At 51.0% G+C, this 23,011-nt stretch overlaps 10 protein-coding genes across 10 annotated transcripts; 5 read left to right on the top strand and 5 right to left on the bottom strand.

Annotated features, from left to right (window-relative positions):
- Positions 1-625: 625 nt before the first annotated feature.
- Positions 626-2,104, top strand: MRS44_016670 (uncharacterized protein; the record flags this gene model as incomplete). Its single annotated transcript, XM_065618124.1, has 2 exons — positions 626-784; positions 887-2,104. 2 exons carry the CDS (start codon positions 626-628, stop codon positions 2,102-2,104), a joined length of 1,377 nt encoding a protein of 458 aa, XP_065474196.1.
- A 342-nt stretch (positions 2,105-2,446) lies between these two features.
- On the top strand, positions 2,447-3,223 carry MRS44_016669 (uncharacterized protein; the record flags this gene model as incomplete). Its single annotated transcript, XM_046279541.2, has 1 exon — positions 2,447-3,223. The coding sequence occupies one exon, from the start codon at positions 2,447-2,449 to the stop codon at positions 3,221-3,223; it is 777 nt and encodes a 258-aa protein (XP_046130745.2).
- A 1,719-nt stretch (positions 3,224-4,942) lies between these two features.
- On the top strand, positions 4,943-7,723 carry MRS44_016668 (uncharacterized protein; the record flags this gene model as incomplete). Its single annotated transcript, XM_065618123.1, has 3 exons — positions 4,943-5,074; positions 5,130-5,705; positions 5,777-7,723. 3 exons carry the CDS (start codon positions 4,943-4,945, stop codon positions 7,721-7,723), a joined length of 2,655 nt encoding a protein of 884 aa, XP_065474195.1.
- A 261-nt stretch (positions 7,724-7,984) lies between these two features.
- On the bottom strand, positions 7,985-8,818 carry MRS44_016667 (uncharacterized protein; the record flags this gene model as incomplete). The annotated part of the gene is made up of 2 exons (XM_065618122.1): positions 7,985-8,386; positions 8,432-8,818. The coding sequence occupies 2 exons, from the start codon at positions 8,816-8,818 to the stop codon at positions 7,985-7,987; spliced, it is 789 nt and encodes a 262-aa protein (XP_065474194.1).
- Positions 8,819-9,355: 537 nt separating this feature from the next.
- On the bottom strand, positions 9,356-10,526 carry MRS44_016666 (uncharacterized protein; the record flags this gene model as incomplete). The annotated part of the gene is made up of 2 exons (XM_046284151.2): positions 9,356-9,968; positions 10,024-10,526. 2 exons carry the CDS (start codon positions 10,524-10,526, stop codon positions 9,356-9,358), a joined length of 1,116 nt encoding a protein of 371 aa, XP_046130749.2.
- Positions 10,527-11,740: 1,214 nt separating this feature from the next.
- On the bottom strand, positions 11,741-13,640 carry MRS44_016665 (uncharacterized protein; the record flags this gene model as incomplete). The annotated part of the gene is made up of 2 exons (XM_065618121.1): positions 11,741-12,339; positions 12,404-13,640. 2 exons carry the CDS (start codon positions 13,638-13,640, stop codon positions 11,741-11,743), a joined length of 1,836 nt encoding a protein of 611 aa, XP_065474193.1.
- A 1,495-nt stretch (positions 13,641-15,135) lies between these two features.
- Positions 15,136-16,005, top strand: MRS44_016664 (uncharacterized protein; the record flags this gene model as incomplete). The annotated part of the gene is made up of 1 exon (XM_046276668.2): positions 15,136-16,005. One exon carries the CDS (start codon positions 15,136-15,138, stop codon positions 16,003-16,005), a length of 870 nt encoding a protein of 289 aa, XP_046130751.2.
- A 75-nt stretch (positions 16,006-16,080) lies between these two features.
- Positions 16,081-18,089, bottom strand: MRS44_016663 (uncharacterized protein; the record flags this gene model as incomplete). Its single annotated transcript, XM_046284152.2, has 3 exons — positions 16,081-16,972; positions 17,290-17,336; positions 17,388-18,089. The coding sequence occupies 3 exons, from the start codon at positions 18,087-18,089 to the stop codon at positions 16,081-16,083; spliced, it is 1,641 nt and encodes a 546-aa protein (XP_046130753.2).
- A 680-nt stretch (positions 18,090-18,769) lies between these two features.
- Positions 18,770-19,661, top strand: MRS44_016662 (uncharacterized protein; the record flags this gene model as incomplete). Its single annotated transcript, XM_046278669.2, has 2 exons — positions 18,770-19,044; positions 19,091-19,661. 2 exons carry the CDS (start codon positions 18,770-18,772, stop codon positions 19,659-19,661), a joined length of 846 nt encoding a protein of 281 aa, XP_046130754.2.
- A 15-nt stretch (positions 19,662-19,676) lies between these two features.
- MRS44_016661 (uncharacterized protein) lies at positions 19,677-22,978 on the bottom strand (the record flags this gene model as incomplete). The annotated part of the gene is made up of 6 exons (XM_065618120.1): positions 19,677-19,709; positions 19,899-20,399; positions 20,458-20,528; positions 20,590-20,795; positions 20,884-22,016; positions 22,217-22,978. The coding sequence occupies 6 exons, from the start codon at positions 22,976-22,978 to the stop codon at positions 19,677-19,679; spliced, it is 2,706 nt and encodes a 901-aa protein (XP_065474192.1).
- Between the last annotated feature and the right edge of the window lie 33 nt (positions 22,979-23,011).

The following is a 23,011-nucleotide window of genomic DNA, read 5'->3' as shown; positions in this document are numbered from 1 at the left end:
AAAGTCTATCTATTGTGGACGACTGGGTGTGAGGCTATGAGTCAATGACTGCATCGGCACAGAGGGCAGCAAGGCTTTAGCATTGACCTTAACACATGAATCTTCAGGCCCCGGGCGGACGGTGGCAGACTCGGTAAAAAAAAAAAGAAAAAAATTGTAAAATAGAGTTCCAAGCATATTCCATCTGCTATCTAATGTTCGATCCCTTCTATATATCTTCTAGCATCTTTATTATTTTGCCATTTTTTGGCGGCATGGGGTTTACTTAATGTTGCCCCGGGAAAGCCGACCCCTCACCGGCTTACTACGTCAAAAGAAGCAAAGAGATAACAAATCTTGCATATATATGGCGCTTACAACAAGTCACCTGCCTTGGCAACCCTTCTTATCGCGAGGCGAGGGCGGGGTAGGGAAGATTGGATTCAGCAGTTGACGCTAGATCGGTTCAACCACACACATGGAGATGCGACGTCGGCGGTGGATGGTGATCTATCACGACTACGTACGCAGAAGATTAAGATAGTAAGCCACCGGCCGATCTTCAAACGGACTATATAGCTATCGATCGCCCATGCTCTCGACTTCTGCACTCTGTATCTACCCATCGCCTGGGACATCCTTTACTATGCCTCGCCAAGCTGATCTTGCCGTTGAAACTGGGGAGGTGGGGACCGAGACTTTCGAGATGGAATCACCACATGGCAACATTGACGAACCTTCTACCGACAATATGGCAAACATCGCTACTGTCGAGCCTATTCCGCCCAACGGAGGCTATGGCTGGGTTTGCGCCTTTGCCGTGTTTCTTATTAATGCTCACACCTGGGGCATCAATGCTGCAAGTCCACCATACAGCTTTCAAGGACATGAGCTGACCTCCTTCTAGTCTTGGGCCGTCATGATGGCTTACTACGCAACACACCCAAAGGAGATGCCGGCCTCATTTTTCGAATACTCTCTTGTTGGCGGGCTATCCATCTCAGCAGCCATGATCATTTCCCCGCTCGTGACCATCGTCCGCAAGCGCATCGGCTTACGCTTGACCCTCATCCTTGGCTCTGTTCTTCTCTTCATTTCACTTCTAACCTCTTCCTTCGCGACCCAGATTTGGCAACTGTTCCTCAGCCAAGGCGTCTGCTTTGGAGTTGGCATGGGCTTGTCGTACATCTCTGGCGCTGCCGTGCTTCCTCCGTGGTTCACTTCTCGGCGAAGCCTGGCTGTCGGCTGTGCCACGGCCGGCGTCGGCATCGGAGGACTGGTGTACAGCATTGCCTCGAACACTCTTATCGAAGATGTCGGGATCCGCTGGACTTACCGCATCCTCGCGTTCTGCGGCTTGGGCGCTAATCTCCTCGCTGCCCTTTTGCTCAAGGAATGGGGCGGTAGGACACAGCCTAACATGAGGTTGGATGAGGAACGCTTCGACCCTCGCGACTTTGGGCGGATTGAGATTCTTCTCCTTATCGGCTGGGGTTTCGCTACAGATTTAGGTTATGTCATTCTGCTGTACTCGCTTACACCACGCTTCCTCGATCGGCTTACACCAGCACAAGGCGCCATGTCGAGTGCGTTGCTGAACCTCGGCATGGCCTTGTCACGCCCTCTGATCGGCTATATCAGTGACTCATTCGGTCGTATAAACATTGCTGGCATCCTCACATTTCTCTGCACCATCTCCTGTTTCGCCCTCTGGCTCCCGGGGACGACCTACGCGCCTTTACTCGCCTTCTCACTCATTGGAGGCGCATTGTGTGGCGTATTCTGGTGCACAATCACCCCCGTCATGGTTGAGGTAGTCGGGATCCGAAAGCTCGCGAGCACCTTTGGATCGCTCTGTATCGCCATGGCAGTGCCAACCACCTTTGGCGGGCCTTTGGCCATGCAGATAGCAGGTAGTGGAGAAAGCCTCAAGTTCACAGAGGCACAGCTGTTTGTGGGCTTCATGTTCCTGACGGGGACATTGTGTGTTTGGTTCCTCCGGTGCTGGCAGATCTTCAAGGTTGAGGTGGAGCAGGGGGACAACTCGACAACGACCGTTAGAGCGACGCGATATTGGGTTTCGTGGCTGACTCCGCGGTTTATGTTTAGTTCTCGGCGAGTATGAGCCTTCTAACATGGTCGGCAGTGCTCGGCCTCTTGTGGGCTAGCTAGTTTTATCCACTCTTAACCTCGCTCTTGATTCACAGGCCGAAGAGCGATATCTCAAACCTGGCATTACTAATTGAAGCCGGACAAAAGCTAAACATCGGACATCCGAACGGACGAAATCTATGCATCAGATGTCCGAAGCCCGAGTAGCGAGAAACAGTCTGTATTTAAGAAACTTCATAAGCCATATCGTCAATATAGCTACCTTAGTTTCACCGTCGATCCTTCAGCCGCAAACACACATTAGCCATCATTCCCCATTGTCAGTATTTATCACACTACCAAACCGCTCTTCATTATGCTCGTCCTCGTTCCCGGAGTCACAGGCAATCTCGGTCTACGCCTGGTCGACAGCCTCGTCGCTCGTGGCCATAAAGTCCGCGGTCTTGGTAGATCTCCATCTAAGCTCACCAGCGAGCAGCTTTCCAAACTGGAAAGCTTTGTCGAGATCCAGAACTATTATGACGTTGAAGCCTTGGATAGAGGCTGTGCTGGAGCTGATGCGATTATATGCGCATACGCAGGCATTCCTGTAATGCAGCTGGACGCTCAACTACTCCTCCTGCGGGCCGCTGAGCGTGCCGGTATCACTCGTTTCCTCGCCGCCAGCTGGTGCTGCGACTGGAGGCAGCTCGAACTTGGGATGCACCAAAGCTATGACCCTTTTATCGCCTTTTATCAGCAGGCCAAGCTGTCTTCATCCATCAAACCGATATTCATCCTCACCGGAGCTCTGGCTGAAGTCTACTTCTCCGTTCCCGGTCACGGACATTTCTCTCCTGCGTACAACGGGCCTTGGGACCCAGAAAACCACAGTATTGACATCTGGGGCACTGGCGACGAGAAGTGGGACTTGACCACGGAGAGGGACGCGGCCGAATTCTCAGCTGAGGTTATCCAACACGATGATGCCCCGAAAGGCGGTTTCTGGGAGCTGCGTTCCGGTGCCTACTCGCCCAAGGAGCTCGCGAGGATCTACAAGGAGGTCAGAGGCATTGAAATCGCTTACAACTACCGAGGCACCCTAGACAAGCTGAAGGAGCTTGACAAGCTGAAGGAGCTTGCTTTTCCATGAGGAGCCAGAAGCCTTACAACGACTTCTACGGCTTCATTGGCCTATTCTATCAACTTTATCAGCTGGACGGAACTGTTTCGCTCAAGAATATTGACAACCACAAGTTGAATGTCAAGACCACATCGATGGAAGAGTTTCTCCGCGAAAACCCCGAGATTTAGCAAGGGTTTCCCTATCCCACCCAGACCTACAGGTCGCTTACTACATTGGGCCTTGCCTACGTACCCTAAACGTTGATATAGATTAGCTTAAGAATAGACATATGTATCGTATCGTTGGTGCGATTCTTTGGCAATGGCCAGGAAGTGTTTACATATATCTGCTCATACATTGGTACCTGGGTCATAACGCCTATTATCCCGGCTTGCACACTTTTGAGATGAGGCCGGAGGACAGATGGTTATTAGAAATGCTCCTCTGGTAGTTATTCATGCCAATTGAATGCTTAGTACACTGAAAGAAGAGTTATATTTCAATGCAACTGTGTTTCTCACTCGATTGGGTTGTCTTCGTTCTTTAGTTTGCGGATACCGCTGGTTTCTCGCCTTTTCTTACGCATTTTCATGGAGGCTTTACCAAATTCCACAACAAATTCCTATCGAGATGCTTATCTATTCCGCGAAATCGAACGGCAAGGTTCTTTTATCGCCCTAACTGACGAACAACGCGACCGTTATGGCGTATTACGGGAAATAAAACTCCCGGCTCTAGGGTATCTTGGTTGACTTGAAGCTCGCGGGAGCTCTCCGAAATGACTCGACAGGGGTTGAAACTTTACTAAGGAAAAGAAAGAGCCGGGCCGAACTTTATCTCCAGGGAAGCCGTTGAGGATTTTTGACAGCTCCGACTTCCCGCCCGATGGCCCATCTTATCTCCAGGAGTCTCGGGAACACCATAGCCGTCTATCGATCACGATCCATGATCTCTGCTTCCACGTGTAATAGCTCGGGATATTAAGCAACGTCCGAGCTCATTACTCCGCTTTCCGGTGTGATCGTCCACAGTACTACTCTGTAGAGCCCCGGTGATCATGGAAGTTCTGGACCCCCAAATGGCCCCCAACGAGAATCCCCCAAGTCAAACCCCCCACCATCACGCCCAGCCTTGGCATTGTGTCATTGACACCTTGCATCAACCATCATCCACGTAAACTCCTCGTGTAAGGTCGGCACTATCCGCTGCCATTAGTATAGAAAGAGATTAGCTCCAACGCTTTCAGTCAAAGCATCACGGTATTTGACGCGGGGAACCTGGACCTTTGGACGGATGGGAAATTGCAGTACACTCTGCTTCCTCTTGGAGTAACGATCGACACCGCGGGGGCAACTCTGCTCTTCCCTCTTTGGACCCCTCGGCCCATTCGCAACAATGTCATTCCATGCTGAAATGGTAAAAAGTCAACGTCCTGAGCCTAAGCTATTATTCCCGTCGGCGGAATGATCGTCTCTTTCGGCGTTACTTCTACCGACATGCGAGTTATGGTGAAAGCGGACGCGTGCTCCGGATGGCCGGGGTTTATAATGCACTCATAAGGGCATTGGACCGAAATTACGTGCATATTCTCATCCAGGTGCTGAATGGCGTCAAGTATAGGGTCCATTTGTATAAAACTGCTCAGAATCGCGCTCTAGGAGGAAAACTATCTCCCAGCAGACACACTCTCCTAGGAGGAACCAACTCCAATACACTCTTTTATATCTGGCACGTCGTTTGGCCAACATGCTTCGACAAGCCGTCCATTCCTTTTTACTTACTGCCCTCATGGGTCAAGCTGTTGTTGCAGCTCCTACTAATGCCACCTCTTCTGCCAAGGTTCACTGGCTTGGTGATAAGCCTGACTTTATCTCGGGCGTCACCTTTTGGTGTTCCGTGGCCGAGGTCCAAGCACTTCCCTGAAAACACGCAGTTTTCTCTTTCGGGTCAGAGCGCTGATCTTCAGTCATGGGTCACTGGCTACTGGCCGGATGGCTCGGTGAAGTGGACCGGACACGCAATTGCAGGGTCCGACAGCCCGGTTGACGAGTATGTCGTCAAGGCTACAACTGCACGGGGCTCCATTAACTCAACCGCTTCAACCGGTGCCGGAAAGAAGGGTGCTGTCGTCGTTACCGAGAGCGCCGACGGAATTGAAGTCGGAACCGGCAAGGTTACCGCCGTCTTCCCTAAGAAGGGTTCTGTCATTGTCAAGTCCATCGAGTCTGCGGATGGAAAGCAAGTCGCCCAGAACGGAAGACTGGTGCTTCACTCTCAGACTGGAGTTTCTCACGCCTTCGAGGACGAGACCGACACTCCGATCAAGTCTCTTCGCTTCCAGAGCTCTATCGACAACGTCACCGTCAGCGAGCAGACCTCTGTTCGCGCCCTTGTCACTGTTAGGGGCAAGCACGAAGCTGCCAGTGGATCTCACGACCCTTGGCTCCCCTTTGTCCTCCGGTTTTATCTGTACTCCAACTCCGAGTCCATCAAGATCATCCACAGCTTGGTATTTGATGGAGATGCTTCCAAGGACTTTGTCTCCGGCCTTGGTCTCTCCGATTCGACGTCCCGCTCAAGGGTGAGGAGCTGTACAACCGCCATGTCAGAATTGCCGGTGTTGAGGGTGGTCTGCTCAGCGAAGCTGTCCAGCCCATCACTGGACAGAGGAGAGATCCGGGCCAGGCCGTCAAGACCGCTCAGTTCGACGGCAAGGAGCTTCCCGATATTAGCACTTGGGACACCAGAGTCTCTTCTCGTCTTCACTGGATCCCTGCCTGGAACGACTACAGCCTGAGCCAGCTCTCGCCCGATGGCTTCACCATCAAGAAGAGAACAAAGTCAGGCCAGAGCTGGATCAACGTCCCAGCTGGCACTCGCGCTGAGGGTCTGGTCTACCTTGGCGGAGCTACCAAGGGTGGTTTGGCAGTCGGACTTCGAGATTTCTGGAAGCGATACCCCACAGGCTTCGACATTGCTCAAGCTGGCTCTGACACCGGAAGCATCACTCTCTGGCTCTACAGCCCCTCTGCCGAGCCTCTCGACCTCAGACCTTACCATGATGGTCTGGGCCAGAAGGACTACACCGATGAACTGGATGCTCTTGAGATCACCTACGAGGACTGGGAGAAGGACTTCGACACCCCCTACGGTATTGCTCGAACCAGTGAGATTTATCTCGTCGCTTTCGATCAGACCCCCTCACGCGAGAAGCTGGCTAGCTTCGTCAGCCAGATCAACAACCCTCCTGTCCTCGTCCCGGAGTCTACATACATCCGGGAGACCAAGGCGATTGGCACATACTGGGCTCCTGCGGACTCTACCAGCGCAGCCTCCAAGACCCTCGAGGAGCATCTTGATTTCCTGGCCAAGTTCTACCAGGATGAAGTTGAGCATCGCCGATGGTACGGATTCCTCGATTACGGTGACTTCATGCACGCCTACGACGTCGACAGACACACCTGGCGCTATGATGTTGGAGGTTACGCCTGGGACAACTCTGAGCTTTCTCCTGATCTGTTCTTCTGGCAGTACTTCCTTCGCACTGGCCGAGAGGACATCTACCGCTTCGCTGAGGCTCTTACTCGCCATACTGGGGAGGTCGACGTCTATCATCTCGGTAACTGGAAGGGTCTGGGTACTCGACACGGCGTGCAGCACTTCAGTGACAGCGCGAAGCAGGCTCGTATCTCCCAGCCTCAGTACCGAAAGTACTTCTTCTACCTGTCCGGCGGCGACGAGAGAATTGGAGAGCTCTTTGAGGAGCTGCTCGACACTGACAAGACCTACGGCGTTCTTGATCCTGTGCGAAAGGTTCGCAAGGACGGATGGAAGCCGACACCTAACTCAACCGTCGCCTTTGGCCTAGGAACCGATTGGTCCTCCCTCGCTGGTGGTTGGCTCATCGACTGGGAGCGTCGAGGACCTCGATGGGAGGAGTCCAAGGCCAAGCTCACCAAGACTGTCCAAGGCATCGCCAAGATGAAGAACGGCTTCGTCACAGGATCTGGTCTGTATGATCTCAAGAACTGGGATCTGGGCCCGCCTCCCACTGATCCCGATAACAAGGGAGTCGTCTCCATCTCTCACTTGTCTGCTGTCTTTGGTCTTCCGGAGGTTGTCTCTGAGCTTATTGAGTACTACGCGGACGACTTGCCCAAGGGTTTCAAGCAAGCTTGGCTCGACTACTGCTACTACTTCAGCGCTACCAAGGAGGAGCAGAAGGCCCGCTACGGTGTTGAGTTTGGCAAGCTGAACCTCTACCAGGGGCACTCTCGCCTGACTGCATATGCTTCGTCTCAGCTCAAGAACGAGACCATCGCTGACCGAGCTTGGAAGGAGTTCTTCGAGACTGATGGCTTCAAGGCTACTTCTCCTTGGGCTACTACTCCCATTGCCAAGCATGACGGCCTTATCCCCGGAAAGGAGGCCAGTTGGGTCTCGACCAACGATGTTGCTCAGTATGGATTGGCTGTGATTCAGAACCTGGCTTTGGTGAAGGATGCTCTGGAGAATTATGGTGCTTAATGTTCACATGAATTTGTTCATGACCGTTCAACAGAACACTCAATATTTTATTGGTCTTCGTTAATCTTCATCTCGCCAACGAAACGTTAAACCATCAATGACCCGTCCCTCTTCCATCTCAATGCGGCACCTGGCAATCTCGTACACTTCCGGCTCATATAGACGTAGAGCCTCCTCATCCTCTTCACACGTGACTAGAAATGTCTTTCCGTGTACCGTGTTTCTCTGACTTGGATCGTCGTTAAGTGCCTTGTAATTGCCTCAGCTTTCGAGAACTCCACCACGAATCTTGGCATCGTGATAGACAGGATCAGTGCCTACGAGGTCGGAAAGGACGTCGCTCTGCGTAAGAGTTCCGTAGAAGAAGTACCAAACAGGGTATTCGTGCTGAGTTGGTTGAGGGCTGTCATTCTGGTTTCCTAGTCGATGCTGGGGCATTGTCGAGTCGACACCAAGAGTTGGATAGATGGAATTGGCAGACAACTCCTTTCGCGCAACCGAGATTCGAATAAAGGTAGGACAGGATGCCAAGTAAATTTTGGACTTGGATAAAATGGTCTCAATAGCCAGTTTCTCAAGGCCGTTGACTTTACAAAAGGAGCTGCTCTGGCCAGATGAGTCCGATGCCATCATAGTCTCCTGTATCGAAGACATGTTTGCAGCCTGAACCACAGCGTTAACGGTTGCAAGAGGCCCCTAGAGCTTGACCAGGAATGTTGAAGTCTGAAATCTCTGCTTCTGCTTCTGAGTCAGTGTTGATGGGTGACATGGCTTGCGTGCAGCGACAGTACACGAGTACTCGTATGACTCTCTGTCGAAGCCTTCTTGTTGTTTCTGATCTCGGATCATGTCCCAGTGACTATCGGAAACGATGAAATCATGCGAACTTAAGCGATATTCTTTGATTTTATCACGAGCTTCGGATTCAGAGTAGCCGAACAAAGACTGCCATCTGTAAACTGTATTGTTGTCAATCTTGTTGGAATCTGCCAGTGAGACGGCATTAGCCATTTCCTCCAACTCATGGAGGACATCCATTGTAGTAATAATCTTATTGACGGCAGTGTTTGCGGAGGAGATGAGAGTACTCGCCATGTTGTTCAGAAGAAGAGTTGCTTTTATAAGTCAAACTCGTAGTACAATTAAGCCTTTGATATGTGACTCAAAGCCCTGTCACAAGGTTACAGAAGGATCAACCTTTTGCATACCTTATGCAGTGGCAAAGTATGCAAGAGCTTGCAGATGCAGTACATAGCAGGCTGCACGATGGATGATCTATCAGGCCCATAGTCCAGCAAATCAGGTTATTCCGTCCCGTCCTACGTGCATACTTGAAAGCCATGTTACTGGACTTTTAAAGTAGTCATATTAACTTACAACAGGGCCTGAAACGTATGTGTGTATCCTCCACTAAACATCTTCACAAGATGATTCAGCTGCATGTTGAAGTAAGCTTTGTTTTTACGGAATTATAGAAAGTTTTCCTTGGAAAAGATTCACAAAAGTTCGAACATTGTGGCTCGCTTGAAGAGAAGGGCCATTTCATGAGTCATCATTTTCATTTGTACATGCCCTTAGAAATCTTCCATGAGCCATACTCTATGTGCCTGGTGATATTTACAGTTTTATAATCTAGGCCTTCAGAACCTCAGAGAGCCTGACAACGCTGGCGCTGACCTCATTGGTCTTGCCAGGAGGCAGGTCACCAGCTCCCATAATCATGAGCAAGTCAGGGTCCTCCTCAAAGACAAGCAGAGCCCGAGTGTAGGCTGTAGGCTGAGGAACCTCCCACTTCTTCCAAGCATCAGGGTGTCCAAGAGCCTGGTTGGTAAAGATCTGGGGCATGGTACCGCAGCTAACAACAATAGTACCGTTCTCACCGCCGTAAGAGCTCCACACGACGTAAGGAGAACCGGCAGGCTTGGTTCCGTCATCGGAGACAACCTGCTGGCCGGGAGCCTCAAGGAAGGCCAGAGGGTCCTCAGAGAGGCGGTAGTAGACGGGGAACCAGTATCTGCCGGCAGAAGGCTCGCCACCGTACTCATAGACGTAGATGTACTCATCATTGGGCAGCTTGGCGACAGTGGGCATACCAGGTCGGGCGTAGTAGTCGGCATACTTGGTGTCCTCAACGACGTCAGACCAAGTGAGGAGGTCGCTGGTTCGCTGGTGCACAAGCTTCTGAGAGTGAGTCTCGTTGTCTCGCTGATCAGAGTAATACAGGATCAGCTCTCCCTCGTAGGTCCTGCGATAGGTCAGTAAACTGTGGGCAATATTTTGTCACGATGAATGCAACGTACATCAAGAAAGGCTCCCAAACAGGGGTGAGACCATGCTCAGGTCGGGCCTCGCCACCAGCAGCAACGTGGCTGACGAACTCCCAAGTGTAGCCCAGATCGCGACTAGCATAGAGTTCGATCTGAGTGTGGCTCAGGTTGGTAGGAATGCTGCTACCAGAGATGAGAACAGTACCGGCCTCAAAGTCGCCAATATCCTCCTTGAGCTGGTACAGGAAGGGCTGGTATCTCAGACCCCAGTTGTTGACCTGATCACGAACTCTGGAAATCTCCTTCCATGTCTTTCCACCGTCGACACTCTTGACGATGGGGAACCACACCAGAGGGGGCTCAGGGGAGTAGTTCTCCCAAGTCGCCAGGAGGGTGCCATCCGAAAGCTCGACAGGTCGAGCATACAGGACCTGAGGGTCTGTGTAGTTGTTCGGAGGGTCATAAATGACATTGTTACTGAATGTCTGAGCTGCCGCATAGGGCAGCAGGAACGAAACGAGACCGGCGAATCTCATGATGGACCAAGACTGAATGCTACAGTGGTATCGAGGCTGGTGAGAACGTTACCAAGTATCCGGTTCGAGCCTGTATTTATATCCAATTCCCTCACGAAAACAGGATCCACCAATACCATGCCAAGATGCCAACTCGTCAACACGTCTGACGTCGACGCGGAGAAACTCTACAATCTGGGGCCGTCTGGGGAAATTGGGGCAATGATTGGAGCGCGAATTATGCTCCTCCCCGTTGCACAAAAACCGAGGCGCGCCAATCGGTGTCCATAGATCACCACTGCCGGTGGCAACGCTGATCGGCGGTGGTTTCTGGGTTCGGGGGTTAGTGCCGGCAGTCAGGCAAGGATCTGGATGGTACGCCGACCGGGGCCCCGGACATGCGGGGGCTGGGAGAGGCGGTCACGAGGTTGAGTGAGGGGAATAGAGTTTAGTTTCGGGATGGTCTTGACCGAAATCAGGAGATTCGTAAACGCGGAATGGCTTTGGACTGAAATGGACTCATGCTCGCACCATACTTTTCAAGTGCTAGCCCACTTACCTCGGTAATCTCGGAGGGCTTGTCTATGAATGAGGCTATTCTCGGTTCAGATACTGTCTAGAATTCTCGTGAATGCCTAGCGTAGCTCCTTATATCGCTCAGTTGTAGGGAGGTGTTTACCGCCAGTACTCTTAACGTTCTGTCTTTTAATAACCACGGGGTCTAAGAAAAAAACGAGACGCCAACAGGGCAAAATCCATTTAACTCTTAGGAAATACCCTTACGATATAATAAAATATTTTATAAAATTTAAGTAGATTTAGAAAGATATATAACTATACTACTAAATACTTTAGAAATTACTTGAGCATCTTTATTCTATTAATAGGCCTTACTTAAGGTAGGCAAAAACTAATTCCTTTATAGTTATGTCTTTTCTTTTCTTCGACTACGTGATAGCGTCTCGAAAAAAGGCCATTGACCATAACAGTACAAGGCACAACAGTTATTAATACATGGTGGCGTTAAACCACAATACCACCAAACAGCCCAACCTAGTTGCTTTGAACTTCTATGGGGGCAGCTAACCCTCCTTATAAGATGGCCTTGATCCGACCGTCTATAATGCAAAGTAACTAGAAGGCAGACAAAAATTCCACTTCATTCAATAAACAAGTATTCAAACTGCGTTTGAGGCTCTGTGGACATCTCTGAGGCCCATTTCGCTTGGTAAAACTCAGGTCCAGTCATGAGCTACCAGTTGCATGCAGTCCACAATAGACACCGGACGACCCTCCCATCCATCAATATCAAGAATGACCCTGTGTGTCTTCCTCCCCAGAAATTCGATTGTCGTAACATTGACCCTGACCTTGAAACCAGGCTCTGAAATATATGGTGATAGAAACCCTTTGTGAATTCTCATGTATTGCTGAAGAGCTTTGCCAAAGGTGTACCAGTCCAGACTGCTTGAACAGCTCGTCTCAGAATGGCTTCCCTGTAGGAACGACTCCCGAGTCTCAGCCCAGGTTACAAAATCCCTATCATCCGGGAACACGGTAACACCCCATAAGACAAAGAAGCCGGAATCGCCATTTCCTACATACCAGGCCCCGCCAACGCTTAGGTGGCCAACGCCTCCTCCCCGAGAGATGGGCTGCTGGTATGAAATCATGGCGTTGTCGGTCGGCGTCCACTGTATTACGTTTATCTTGACCTTTTCAATTCCCGGGGCCACGATATACACCCCTGGGCGTTGCTTGAAACGATCTCTCATAGGCCTAATGGCGGCAAGAAGAATACGGCTGGGTGATAACTTTCGAGGATCATAATCAACTGGAATTTACGGATCAGTATATCTTCCATGACATCGGCTACAGTTGATAGAAGTGGCACATACCTGTTACGTCCTTAAATTCCTCAAACCCAAGTTGGTGTCTTGCTAAGATCAACGGTTCAACTGCAGGGTGCAACTCGATCAGAAGGTAATTGTGGACTCTCGTGTACGCTGTATCCGGAGCCTCGGGATTGAGAGGCTCCACGAAAATAGCAACCCGGGGAAGAGGATCCGCAGCGATAGCACAGCTGAGAATGGCCATAAACTGTTCTCGTCCCAATGTGACACCCGAACCTTGCTTGTTGCGAATAGTGCAGGGCCCGAGCAGGACGTCGATTTCTAGGCCCCTGGGAGTGGCGATAATATCGCCTCGTTCTATGAGGGTCTTTTCTGGTCGTCTGACTGCAAACTGGAATTCAGACGGCATCTTGGCGAGATATGGCTTATGAAAATTTTCTCCACTGTGCTCTGTCCAAGTCAAGATGGATTGGTCAGGACTTTTTTTCAAGATCTCCTCTTGAAGTCGACCGAAGGCGTTTTCACCTTCGCCATAGAGGAGAGGCATGTTGATGCCGAACAAACCCAGTAAACAGTATGATGTGTCTTCGGGGCGGGTTGTGCTTCGGTTAGCTGCCCATCTCATTTTTCTCGAGATGGGCTCCTCCGCCAGTTGAGTCTCGACGTCATCCCCGTCGTGGCATCCCCGGCACCACACTTTAGCGATTCGAATATGAGCAGCGTGGCCAGGGGGGAAGATGTGTACCCTCTGTAAGATGCTTGGAGTGATTCCAGTGATCTCTTCAAGCCTAGAAGAGATTTGACCCCTGCTGCACATGTAGTTCCACTCACGGTCGAAAAAGAAGAGTCCATGGGGGGCGATGAGTTCCTGCAAGGTCCAGCCGCGAGTAAACCAGCGACTGCTGTCGAAGTTTCGCATGACTCCATCCTCTTGTAGCGTAACATCATCCATAAATACGTAACAAATCACCGACTCTTTGTACCACTTAAACATAGAGTTGATAGCCTCGGACAGCTCTGCGCTGCTGGATTTGTCAATGCAGCAGGTATCGACCCAGATGTAGTCTAACTCGTTCTGCTTTGCTTTGTGGCAGGCATTAAGGATCTTCCGCAGGCCTCTCCTGGGATTCTGCAAATGCTGATGGATGCCATTCCGAGCTTCTTCAAAGAGGAATTCATCATCCTTCCACGTGTGGGAGAGGATAGCATAGCGAGGCCGCTCTTGCACTGATTTTCCAATGAAGGATACGAGCTCGAGGTTTGTGGTATGAAGCAGCCGCATGCTCACGACTTGGATGACAAAGGGGGTTAAAGTAAAAAGAATTGAGGCAGCAGCGCCTATGTTGTGGCCACTGCGAGTTTGATGGGAGTGACTGAGTCGTTCTTGGGCTGATGAGTTGTTCAAAAAGCCCGCAAGATCAGCCATAGTGCTGACTAACCGAAACTGCATCTCTGATTGCTTGTCTCGCCGGAGATCGTTGTAGAAGACTTCCACCCGCAGCCCATCGTTTCGTAAGACAAGGACGATGGGCTGAAATCGCTACCGCCCATTTGAAAACATCGCCCCTGGGAGCTTTTATAGCTCTAAGAGCAGGGCGCGGGGACCTTATAAAGGAGCCCAATGCCTATTTCAAGTAACTCCATTTTCAATAGCCTGATTCACCAAGAAGCCAGCCAACTTGCCTGGAGTTCCCAAGAGAGTTGATGCACCCACTTCTCTAAGACTTTAAAACGAGATACTACTTACAGTGACACAAGAGCCTCAAGACCGTTCGAAGACAGACGCAAGGTATTTGAAGTGTATTGTGAAGATGGAGATGGAGTTCGTAGAGGGAGAACGGATGCTTGTAGCAGCGCATTTAGCTGGCTGCAAGATAAGGTCTTTGGATTCAAATTGGTTTGAGGCCGGCGCTGGCCCTGGGTTCGGGAAACTTATGCAAGAAAGGCATGACGAGCCGTAGCTAGACTGGGAGACATTCACCATTGATTTGTTAGAGTCTTGCTTCTATAGGTTGCCATATTCGCCATGAGTAGATCCTAGAGGATTCCAAGTGCCCGTAAAAGAAAGTCAACATACCTGCACTCGTCAGTAACGATGGCAGAAACCATATACTTGGTCTAATAAGAAGTATTTAAGGGGTTAGATTATAACATAATAATAGCCTTTTGCTTGTTTGTTTGTTTTTTTTTAAAAAAAAAGAAAAAAAAAAAACCATTTCATTACTTCTGTCATGATCTTCTACCTCCTCACGTAGTATTCTAAGGCTCTTTTGCTCTGGTAACTTCCGAGGGAGTTCACAGGGTTGACTTGGTATCGCCAACATCGCCAACATCGAGGGAATTATCACCGCTCTTAAGACGCCCGCCAAACCTAGGAACTGTCTATTGGCCAAGAGAAATACCCCAGCAGCCTGTCGGTTAGATGGTTGCTTAACGTTATGGTGTTACTTGGCAAGCCAAGCCACAATCCTTGTTACGGTCTTGTCAGCAACTGCCACGGCGAGAAGCCCATCCATTTGTCGGCTCGGATGTATGCCTATCCAGTCCTACATCTTCCACCACGCCGCTGTTCAAGAGCAATTTCTACTGGCCGATAGAAATCCTCCCCATCAATTTTGGAAAAGATCTTACGAGGTGTGCCTCATCCTGGCTGATGGCGTAAGCACTATACCCAGGTTACGGGCGTCGGCAGGTATATATACCATGCCACTTGCTGACGGCTGGAAGCAGCGAACCTAGACACAACAACCACGCCCTAACGACTCTAATCAATCGAGATGGCCTCAAATACCAAGCCAGCAAAGGAAAACCCTCTCTCCTCTATGGAGAAGCTGTCGCCAGAGCTCTTCCTTCATCGTTCGTCGTCGTCGACCGGTTCCGGGGATCCCGCTCACCCAAAGCTCATCATCGTTGCAAGCTGGACCAATGCATTGGATGGCCACATCGCCAAATACATCGACAAGTACAAGACTCTGTACCCAAGCTCTCCTATCCTCCTCGTCAAGAGTACGAGCAAGATTCTCTTCAACCCTCCGCTTCTCAGAAAGGCTATTGAACCCATGGTCCCCGCCGTCAAAGCGTGCCTGCCCGCCGACACGTCCTCCTCCGCACCAAATCCGAGCCTTCTTATCCACATGCTCTCCAACGGTGGTTCTTCCAGCATCTCAAACCTCTACGACGCGTATGCTGCATCGGCTGGCGAGAATGAAGATCCTCATCTTCCCCCGCATGTCACCATCTGTGATTCATGCCCCGGCGAGACGTCAGTGGGCGGCCTGGTTGCCTTTTTCCAAGTCGGCCTCTCCAGCGTGCAGCGCCTCGTCGCGACGCCTTTCATCTACCTCGTCGGCGTCGTTTGGATATCAGCAATCGCGGTCGGATTGACCAAGGACTGGATCACCGTCTGGCGCAAGACGCACAACGACAAGGAGAATAGGAATCCACACGAGATACGTCGGACCTACATCTACAGCGAGAGAGATACTATGGTTGACTACAAGGCGATCGAGTCGCATGCAGCTGAAGCAGAAAAACTGGGCTTTCAGGTTAGGCGGGAGAAGTTTGACGGTTCGCCTCATGTGGCCCACGCCAGACACGACGAGGCGAGGTACTGGGGTGCTGTTACACAAACTTGGGAGGGAAGCTGAAGATGGACAAATTTGCGGTCTTGACAAAGACTTATTGCAAATCACATTGATCTGGATGGGCCATTATGGGCTATTTTAGTCCAAATCCTGGAAATATGAAGGTACCCAGTCATAACCCAGCTCCTCAAATCGTTCCTTGACTCGTTGGTCGTATGTCTCTACCCTCTCGAGCTCTTCATCATCCTCATCGATTTGAGGGGTCTGGGGCCCGTAGTAACGTGGACGTGACCCAAGCCCTATACAGAGCGGGCATCCCATGCTCGGATCAGCATTCCTCTGCCAACTATCTATTGGGGGAGGGAGAGTATAACCAAAGAACCTATAACCTCCCTCGTCTTCATGAATGTTCATCCATCGCTCGTCCTCACAGAGGTAACAGTTGCCATCTTCAATCCAGGATAGAACATCATAAACGTCGAGGTCGCTGAATAGAATCTCGTTCCCCGGGCCCAGCAATGATTCTTTGATCTTAATCAGAGAATACGAATTGCTTGTGTCTGGTAAAACAAAGGGACGTATTGGGTCATCTCCTTCACCAGGACAATGGAGATATTCGCGGTACTGATCAGCCGCATCCTTCGTCTTCAGGAGGCCACATTGAGTCCATTCTGTAATCTTGGCGCAAGACAGGATACGCTTGGCCCCGTGCTCTTCCAGGCATTGAACCTGGACGAGACAGTAGTTGCCGCTTTTCAGATCCATCTCCGCCCAGGCGATAATCTCTCTCCACAACTCAAGAGGCAGTCGCTTGTTGCCTTGCTTCGTGGCAATGCTTCCAGGTGAGCGGTTACAAGGGAGCTGACAAACTGGATTGTGAGCCACGTCGTGCTCAGGATACAAATCTCCTTCCGCTCGACTATGCTGTCCAACTGAGAGGGAGTGACTGATCTCATGGTGACGGGTGGTTGAATGCTGGCTCTGAAAGAAGTGGTGAATATTTGCGAGGAAAACTCCTGCCGCCAAAAAACTGGAGATACAGGCCTCATTTATAACCCAACTGCTGGGCAACCCTTCTATCAAGGTTGAGTTTGGCTGCCTGCACCCTGCACCTATCATTTGAGGGGGCTCCGCGGCGTGATACAGAACTGAGTTTGATACTTGGAAGATGTTGGAAAGTATGTTCCTTGTCACTGCCCTAATGCTTGAATTTCTTTTTCTTGTTGAAAAAAGAACAAAAAGAAATTGAAGCCTTGATAATAGACGCGCTCGATAAAGGTCCTCATAACGGGTTCCGCAGAAGCGGTCAACCAGGCCGCCAACATACGCCTCTACAAGAAATCATACTCAATCTCAATCGTCGCCGCCTCAACTTTGTTAACCCAGTGAGCTTGCTGTGAACTAGGTCAGTAAACATGCACACCGAGAGATACCTGGAAGCCTACCTCAGCTCTCGCCCAAAGCACAACGATACACCCGGGTCCCAGCAGCTCGAGAAACCCCTCCCCAGTACCAACCGCATCCTCATCATCAACATCTAGCACAACACCCTTCTCCCACTCGACCCTGTAGTTGCGGAATTCACTGCTTGCCGTTAGGTTGTTGCAGACTGTCCACGTGAGTTGTCCATCCTCCCCCTCAACAAAATCCCACCCATGCTCCTTTAAACCATCCCTTGCACCGGGGGCACCCCACCACGTAGATTGAAGAATGCCTTCAAGAGCAACATGTGCCCCGTCGTGGTGAGTATCAGAGGGATGCAGAATGCTGGACTCGAACCATGTGTGACTGTTTTCAAAGGTGCCTTCTCCGCCAAAAGTTGCCCATCCTTGGTCCGCTGCTCTGGTCTGAAAGATGATGCGCTTTGGAGTGACCATCTTCAACCCAGTGGGGATGGGTTCAGTGAAGAGATAAACAGCTGCTACGCTGTAGTCGTGAATGAATCCCCATACCTGGGGTTCCGCCTCGTACTCCTGCTTATCATCCCTGCGTTTTGCGATCCAGGGATTATACGAAAGTGAGGTGATTGGCCTCGCGAGCTCTGGAAGTAACTGATCGGCTAGGAGTTGGCGTGCCTCGATGGCAGCGGCAAGCGTAGTGTGGGTGGTTTCGGAAAACGGCAGCGGGTTGGGCGTTTCCTGGGCCATGTCTTGGAGAAGCCACTGGATCTGGTGGGATGAAAATGTCAGCATGGGAAATCTGATGGCCAAGGACAACAGCCTTAGATGTAGGTTACTTGGGTACATACTATGATAGACTAGATGAGCTAGTGCCTAGTGGGCCTCTTTAGTCTGGAATATCCCTTTCGATGTGAGCGCCAGGGCTGTTCTCTTAAAATGCTTCAAGAAAAAGGTTGGACCCAAGGTACAGTAGGAATCTGCAGGACGGCCCAAATTCTTGGGCTGAGCGGGGTCAGGTGTTGTCTAACGGATATACTACGTCATAAAAAACAATTGTTTAAGTAAATGGTAGAGAAAGAACATGAGTGGTCACTGGGTTCAGGCTGTGCGACACCAAGCCTAGGTCGAGGACGTCTAGGGTGGGCTTCCTATTTTACTATCCGAGCCGCCTATTTGCAAGCCTAATAAGGCGACCGGATAAGCAGGCAACCATGAACAAGACGCGATGTGATTGGACGCTTCAGAGCATACGGCGGTTCGAAATGCGGCCTTGCGCGTTTTTCTCACTCATAAGTAAGCGCTGCCATCCCACTTGGTGCATGTGCATGCCTAGTTGCACAAGCCTCACATTACAGGCAGTGGAACACCATCAAGCAAAAAGGCATATTCACGGTACAAAAACACTAACAAAAGAGGCGACAAACACCATGGCCAACCGAGACTTCTTCTTCTTCTACGCACCCACCTGGGATTACCCGCCAGGGGGTCCAATCAAGCTGGGCAATGTCATCACGTCGGTCAAGAACCCCCATCGACCCCTCTTCTGTTCTCCGCCGCCCGAGGAGTCGGACGTCTTTAGGACGGAGAAGAAGAGCGTCCAGTACACCAAGGAGAAGCTGCGGCGCGGCAGGTTCTCCATCTTGACCAAGTTCCTCAGCATTCTCGGGTTCGGCATCGATATTGGCGCTGAGATAGACAGGAGGTGGGTAGCCACACCTTTGTCAACACATTCATGCTTACAACGTTAGTGACGAGGAGACGTTTGTCTTTGATACACTCGAGACTACGCAGTTCATCCCAACTCCATCATATGTCCAGACATGCGTCGAAGGCAAGAATGTTCGTGAATTTCTGGAGCGCTCAAAGTACCGCAAGCCCGTCTACATCATAACGGGTCTCAAAGTCGTCACAGGCGCTCAAGCCAACACGATCAAGTCTCGCTCCGTGGGCGGCACTGTTGGCGTGGAAGTAGACGCTACCATATGGACCGGTGGAGCTGTCCCCGTCGGCGGTGGTCCTGGAGTGGAGGGTGAGGTAGGCAACAAGATAAGTACGAAATGGGAGGGCAGCAGCGACTTTGTCTTTGCGTTCCGCGTGAGCAAGGTTCGGGTAGGCGAGGTCGTGAGCGAAGAAGATTACCGCAAGGGAGCCATGCTCGAAAGGGAATATACGAAGCCGAAAGACCCAGAGCTATCTGTGTTGGGGGTGGAAGAGGGGGATGCGCGGGCTGAAGGGTTTGATGCGGAGGAGCTAATGGATGATGAGGAAGTAGTTTGCTGTGCTATTCCAAAGGAGGGAGTGTCTGACGACGACTGGTAGCAGGTAGTAAACCACCTACAGCTGGTCTTTCGCAACTTGAGCGAGGGTCTAAGGTGACGATAGTTGATTACGTCAAGTTATATCGCATTGTATTTCTAAATATGCTCGCTATGTCTTTAATGCCCTTGAAATCTCATAACTAACCCAATCCAACTCCCCTCCAAACAGATTATGCTTATCCAAACTTAGATGAACAAAGAAGTATCCATCCCTGGGCTGGTAACTTGGCCCCCGTACAGCGCACCTCCTTAGCAGGGCCTCCATCTTCTCCCTCCGCTTTAGCGCCAGTGCCTCACCCTCAGAAAGATGTAGACGCGCATACTGCAGTAGAAACGCCGCCATGCCCGCAACAATGGGAGTCGCGTACGATGTGCCGGACCGGGATATCAAGTAGTCTGCGTTATTGTTCTGGCAGAGCAGCATGGGCCACGCCGACTGAACCGACTCACTCACCGTCGTAATGTTGATGGCGTTGGGCTCGGCCGTCGGGCTAAAGTTAGACGCACTCCCGTTTGTATTGGTCGAGTGCACGCAGATGACTTGTGAGCTGCTGGCAGGGTATGCCCGGCCTAGCCGGCCACCCGAGTTGGCGGCGGCAGCAAACATGAGTACTTTCCTAGATATTGCCTTGTCGATTGCGGCTTGAAGAGCATCGTAGCCATCAAAGTCGGATGACGGCCACCCAAACGACATGGAGATGATATCAACATCCCACTTATCTATAGCATGATTGATAGCCTGTGTGCATCATGATAAGTATTGTGACAAAGTAGAGAGGGGCCTTTTTGCTACTTACGTTGGCAACGATCTTCGCATCCGGTCTCGTATTCTCCTTGTCGGCGATCTTAATAACATAGAGACTGGCATCTGGAGCATAGTCCAGAATAAGGTTCGCGGTAAAGGTTCCATGTCCATGTGTATCTGGCACGTTCTTCTGAGATTCGTTGTAACAGTTCTTGTAACTTGCCTTTGAGGTTCTCCTCGCGAGCTTCAAAGACGAAATGGTCTCTGTCAATGCCAGTGTCGAGAACCGCGATCTTGACCGGCTGTGATGGAGGGTCCTGAAGGTAGTTGCCAACGAACTTCTTGTAGACCTGCCCGTATTCAGATCTCCATCTTATGTACTTATCGGTCCTGCGAGGGCTAATGTCAGCAGCTGTATAGCATATATAATACATCCGCGGCCGAAGGCATCTGTAGTCTTGTATGTTGGGGTACTCACTCTATCGCAGAATGCTCCCCATCGCCAACTTGATCATCAAAGAACTGAAACGCCTTGTAGTCAAAATCAGAATTCGAAACTGAGTCCATATCTGATGTCGAAATCGAGGCCAAAGAGTGCAGGCGTGAAGCGTGATGCATATATTTCCACCCATCAGCTCCAATTGCAAACTGGCCTGGAGAAAGCAGGGCGAATGGCCCAGGTGAAGGAGAGCGAATAGGCAAGACCTCCCTGGGAGTCAACAAACCAGCCCGGCCGTCTAACTCTTGGCTAGACATGGGCTGACCCCATTTTCCAAAGTCGAGATTCCTGGCGTATTGATCGACCTCATCCAACTGAATGTTGCGGAAGCCGTTTGTTAGATCAAGCTCGAGGGGTCGGACAACCTTTTGATACATGCGTGACCTCAGTGTTGCGCTGTCAAGAGGCTGCCCGTCCTCATCCTCCCAAAGTTCTGCATCTAGACAGTTATCGATGGCTTCAAGAAGAGGTGAGTCTTCGGGGATCTGGGATCGCCATCCTTCTTCGTTTTCCTCATCTCCCTCAAACACCTGATCCACATCCATGAGGGTTATGCGACCGCTCTTCGTCTCGATCAGTTGGATATCGTGCATGGCAGCTAATCTTTTGAAGGGTTTGGCGAAATACACCTCCATCAAGACAACTGCGAGGGCCACCACTTCCGGACAGCGATGCCCTGAGTCTAGCTCGTCATCATCGTCCTCTACATCGTCTCCGATGGATTGAAAGCCGTGAGCTGGAGTGTCTTGACCAGCCTTGGGCAGTTGTGCTTCGATAAAAGGTCGCAAGGGCGTCTTGCAGGATGTTGTCTGGAAGAACTTGATATTGGATGACCCCCATCCAGGCTGGAGCCATGAAGTACCGTGAAGATGAAGAACCGTGTAACCGATGATGAGGGAGAGGATTCTCTTCGTCTTCTCCGTGAAGAAGTCCTGTCGGTCCTCGAAGCATTGAGACAGAGAGATCGGCTCAGCGTTGTGATCGATTTGGAAGTTGCTCTTCTCAAAGCCAATCTCGAAAAGCTCGCCACTGTTTAGCCTCAGGACGAGTCGTTGCAGTGCTCTTGTTTTCGTTTTGATAATTGGCCTGCATAGCCTCTCCACCTTTGCATACTGTTCGACGATTTTACCCCTACGACATGGAGCCTCGTTAACTGGGGGGGTCAAACCGAACGGCTCTCTCCTTGACAGTCTGGACGCGAAATTCGTGCCAATCTCGCTCCATGGAGAGAAACATGTCTAGTTCAATGCCCCCACTCGCATCATCCTCGCCGCGGGCCTCTTCGAACCCGTCTCCGAGCAGGCTTGACTACCTGCTTCTTCGCAGGGCTTCGGTATGTTCCCAGCTCGAGCTTGGCCTTGAAGTCATGCGGATCAGGGCACGAGCACCCCTTGCAGTTAACCAATGCGTCGTAAATCGATTTGGCCGCCTTGCAAACGGCGTATGGTGGTTCAGTAATTTCAGGAGAGGCATATTTGCGGACGGACTTTAGTGAGGGCTGTTCTGGCTGTTGTTTGTCGAGCTCGTCCGCACAAGTTTCCAACGCCTTGTCCACCTCGTGTCTCTGCTCTTCGGAAAGCCCCGGTCTCAACCACCGATGGATGAAGTCGAGTTCTGTCTGGTCATGTCGCCTTCTTGCCTCATCCCAGTGCAGGTAGAGCATCTTGAGACGGAGCTCTGGCGAAACAGGGTATGAAGGGAGTTCGTGAAGACCGCTCTCGGGGACAAGGGACCCAAGGTGGCTCAGAGCCTGACCGACCAGTTCTCCATTGAGACGAGACATTGCCTGCCGCGCACGTGTCAAGTGTTCTTGAAGTCTGAAGCAGTTCCAGCTCAGGTGGCTGTAGAAGACTCTGACTTCTTCGTTGGTCTCGTTCATCCGAGCTATTTTCGCCATCTGCAGGACGGTTCCCACTGTGTCAAGTAGGAGGGTTTCGTTGCCAGCGCCATCTTTGGGTTCGGAGGATATGGCCATCGCGTCAACGCTCAACTTCACGCCTTTGAGAAGCTCCGATGGCCACGCCGGAGCTGGCTCGAGGACTTGAGTACCACCGAGAGTATCGCGCACGCGCATCTTGGTGAGCTTGAGAGGAGAGTGTATCAGGTG

The sequence above is a fragment of the Fusarium solani genome (assembly GCF_023522795.1).
Source record: "Fusarium solani strain SB1 chromosome Unknown bctg00000012, whole genome shotgun sequence".
Classification (NCBI taxonomy): domain Eukaryota; kingdom Fungi; phylum Ascomycota; class Sordariomycetes; order Hypocreales; family Nectriaceae; genus Fusarium; species Fusarium solani.
Note: the sequence above shows the minus strand (reverse complement) of the source record. Positions and strands in the feature narration are given on the sequence as shown.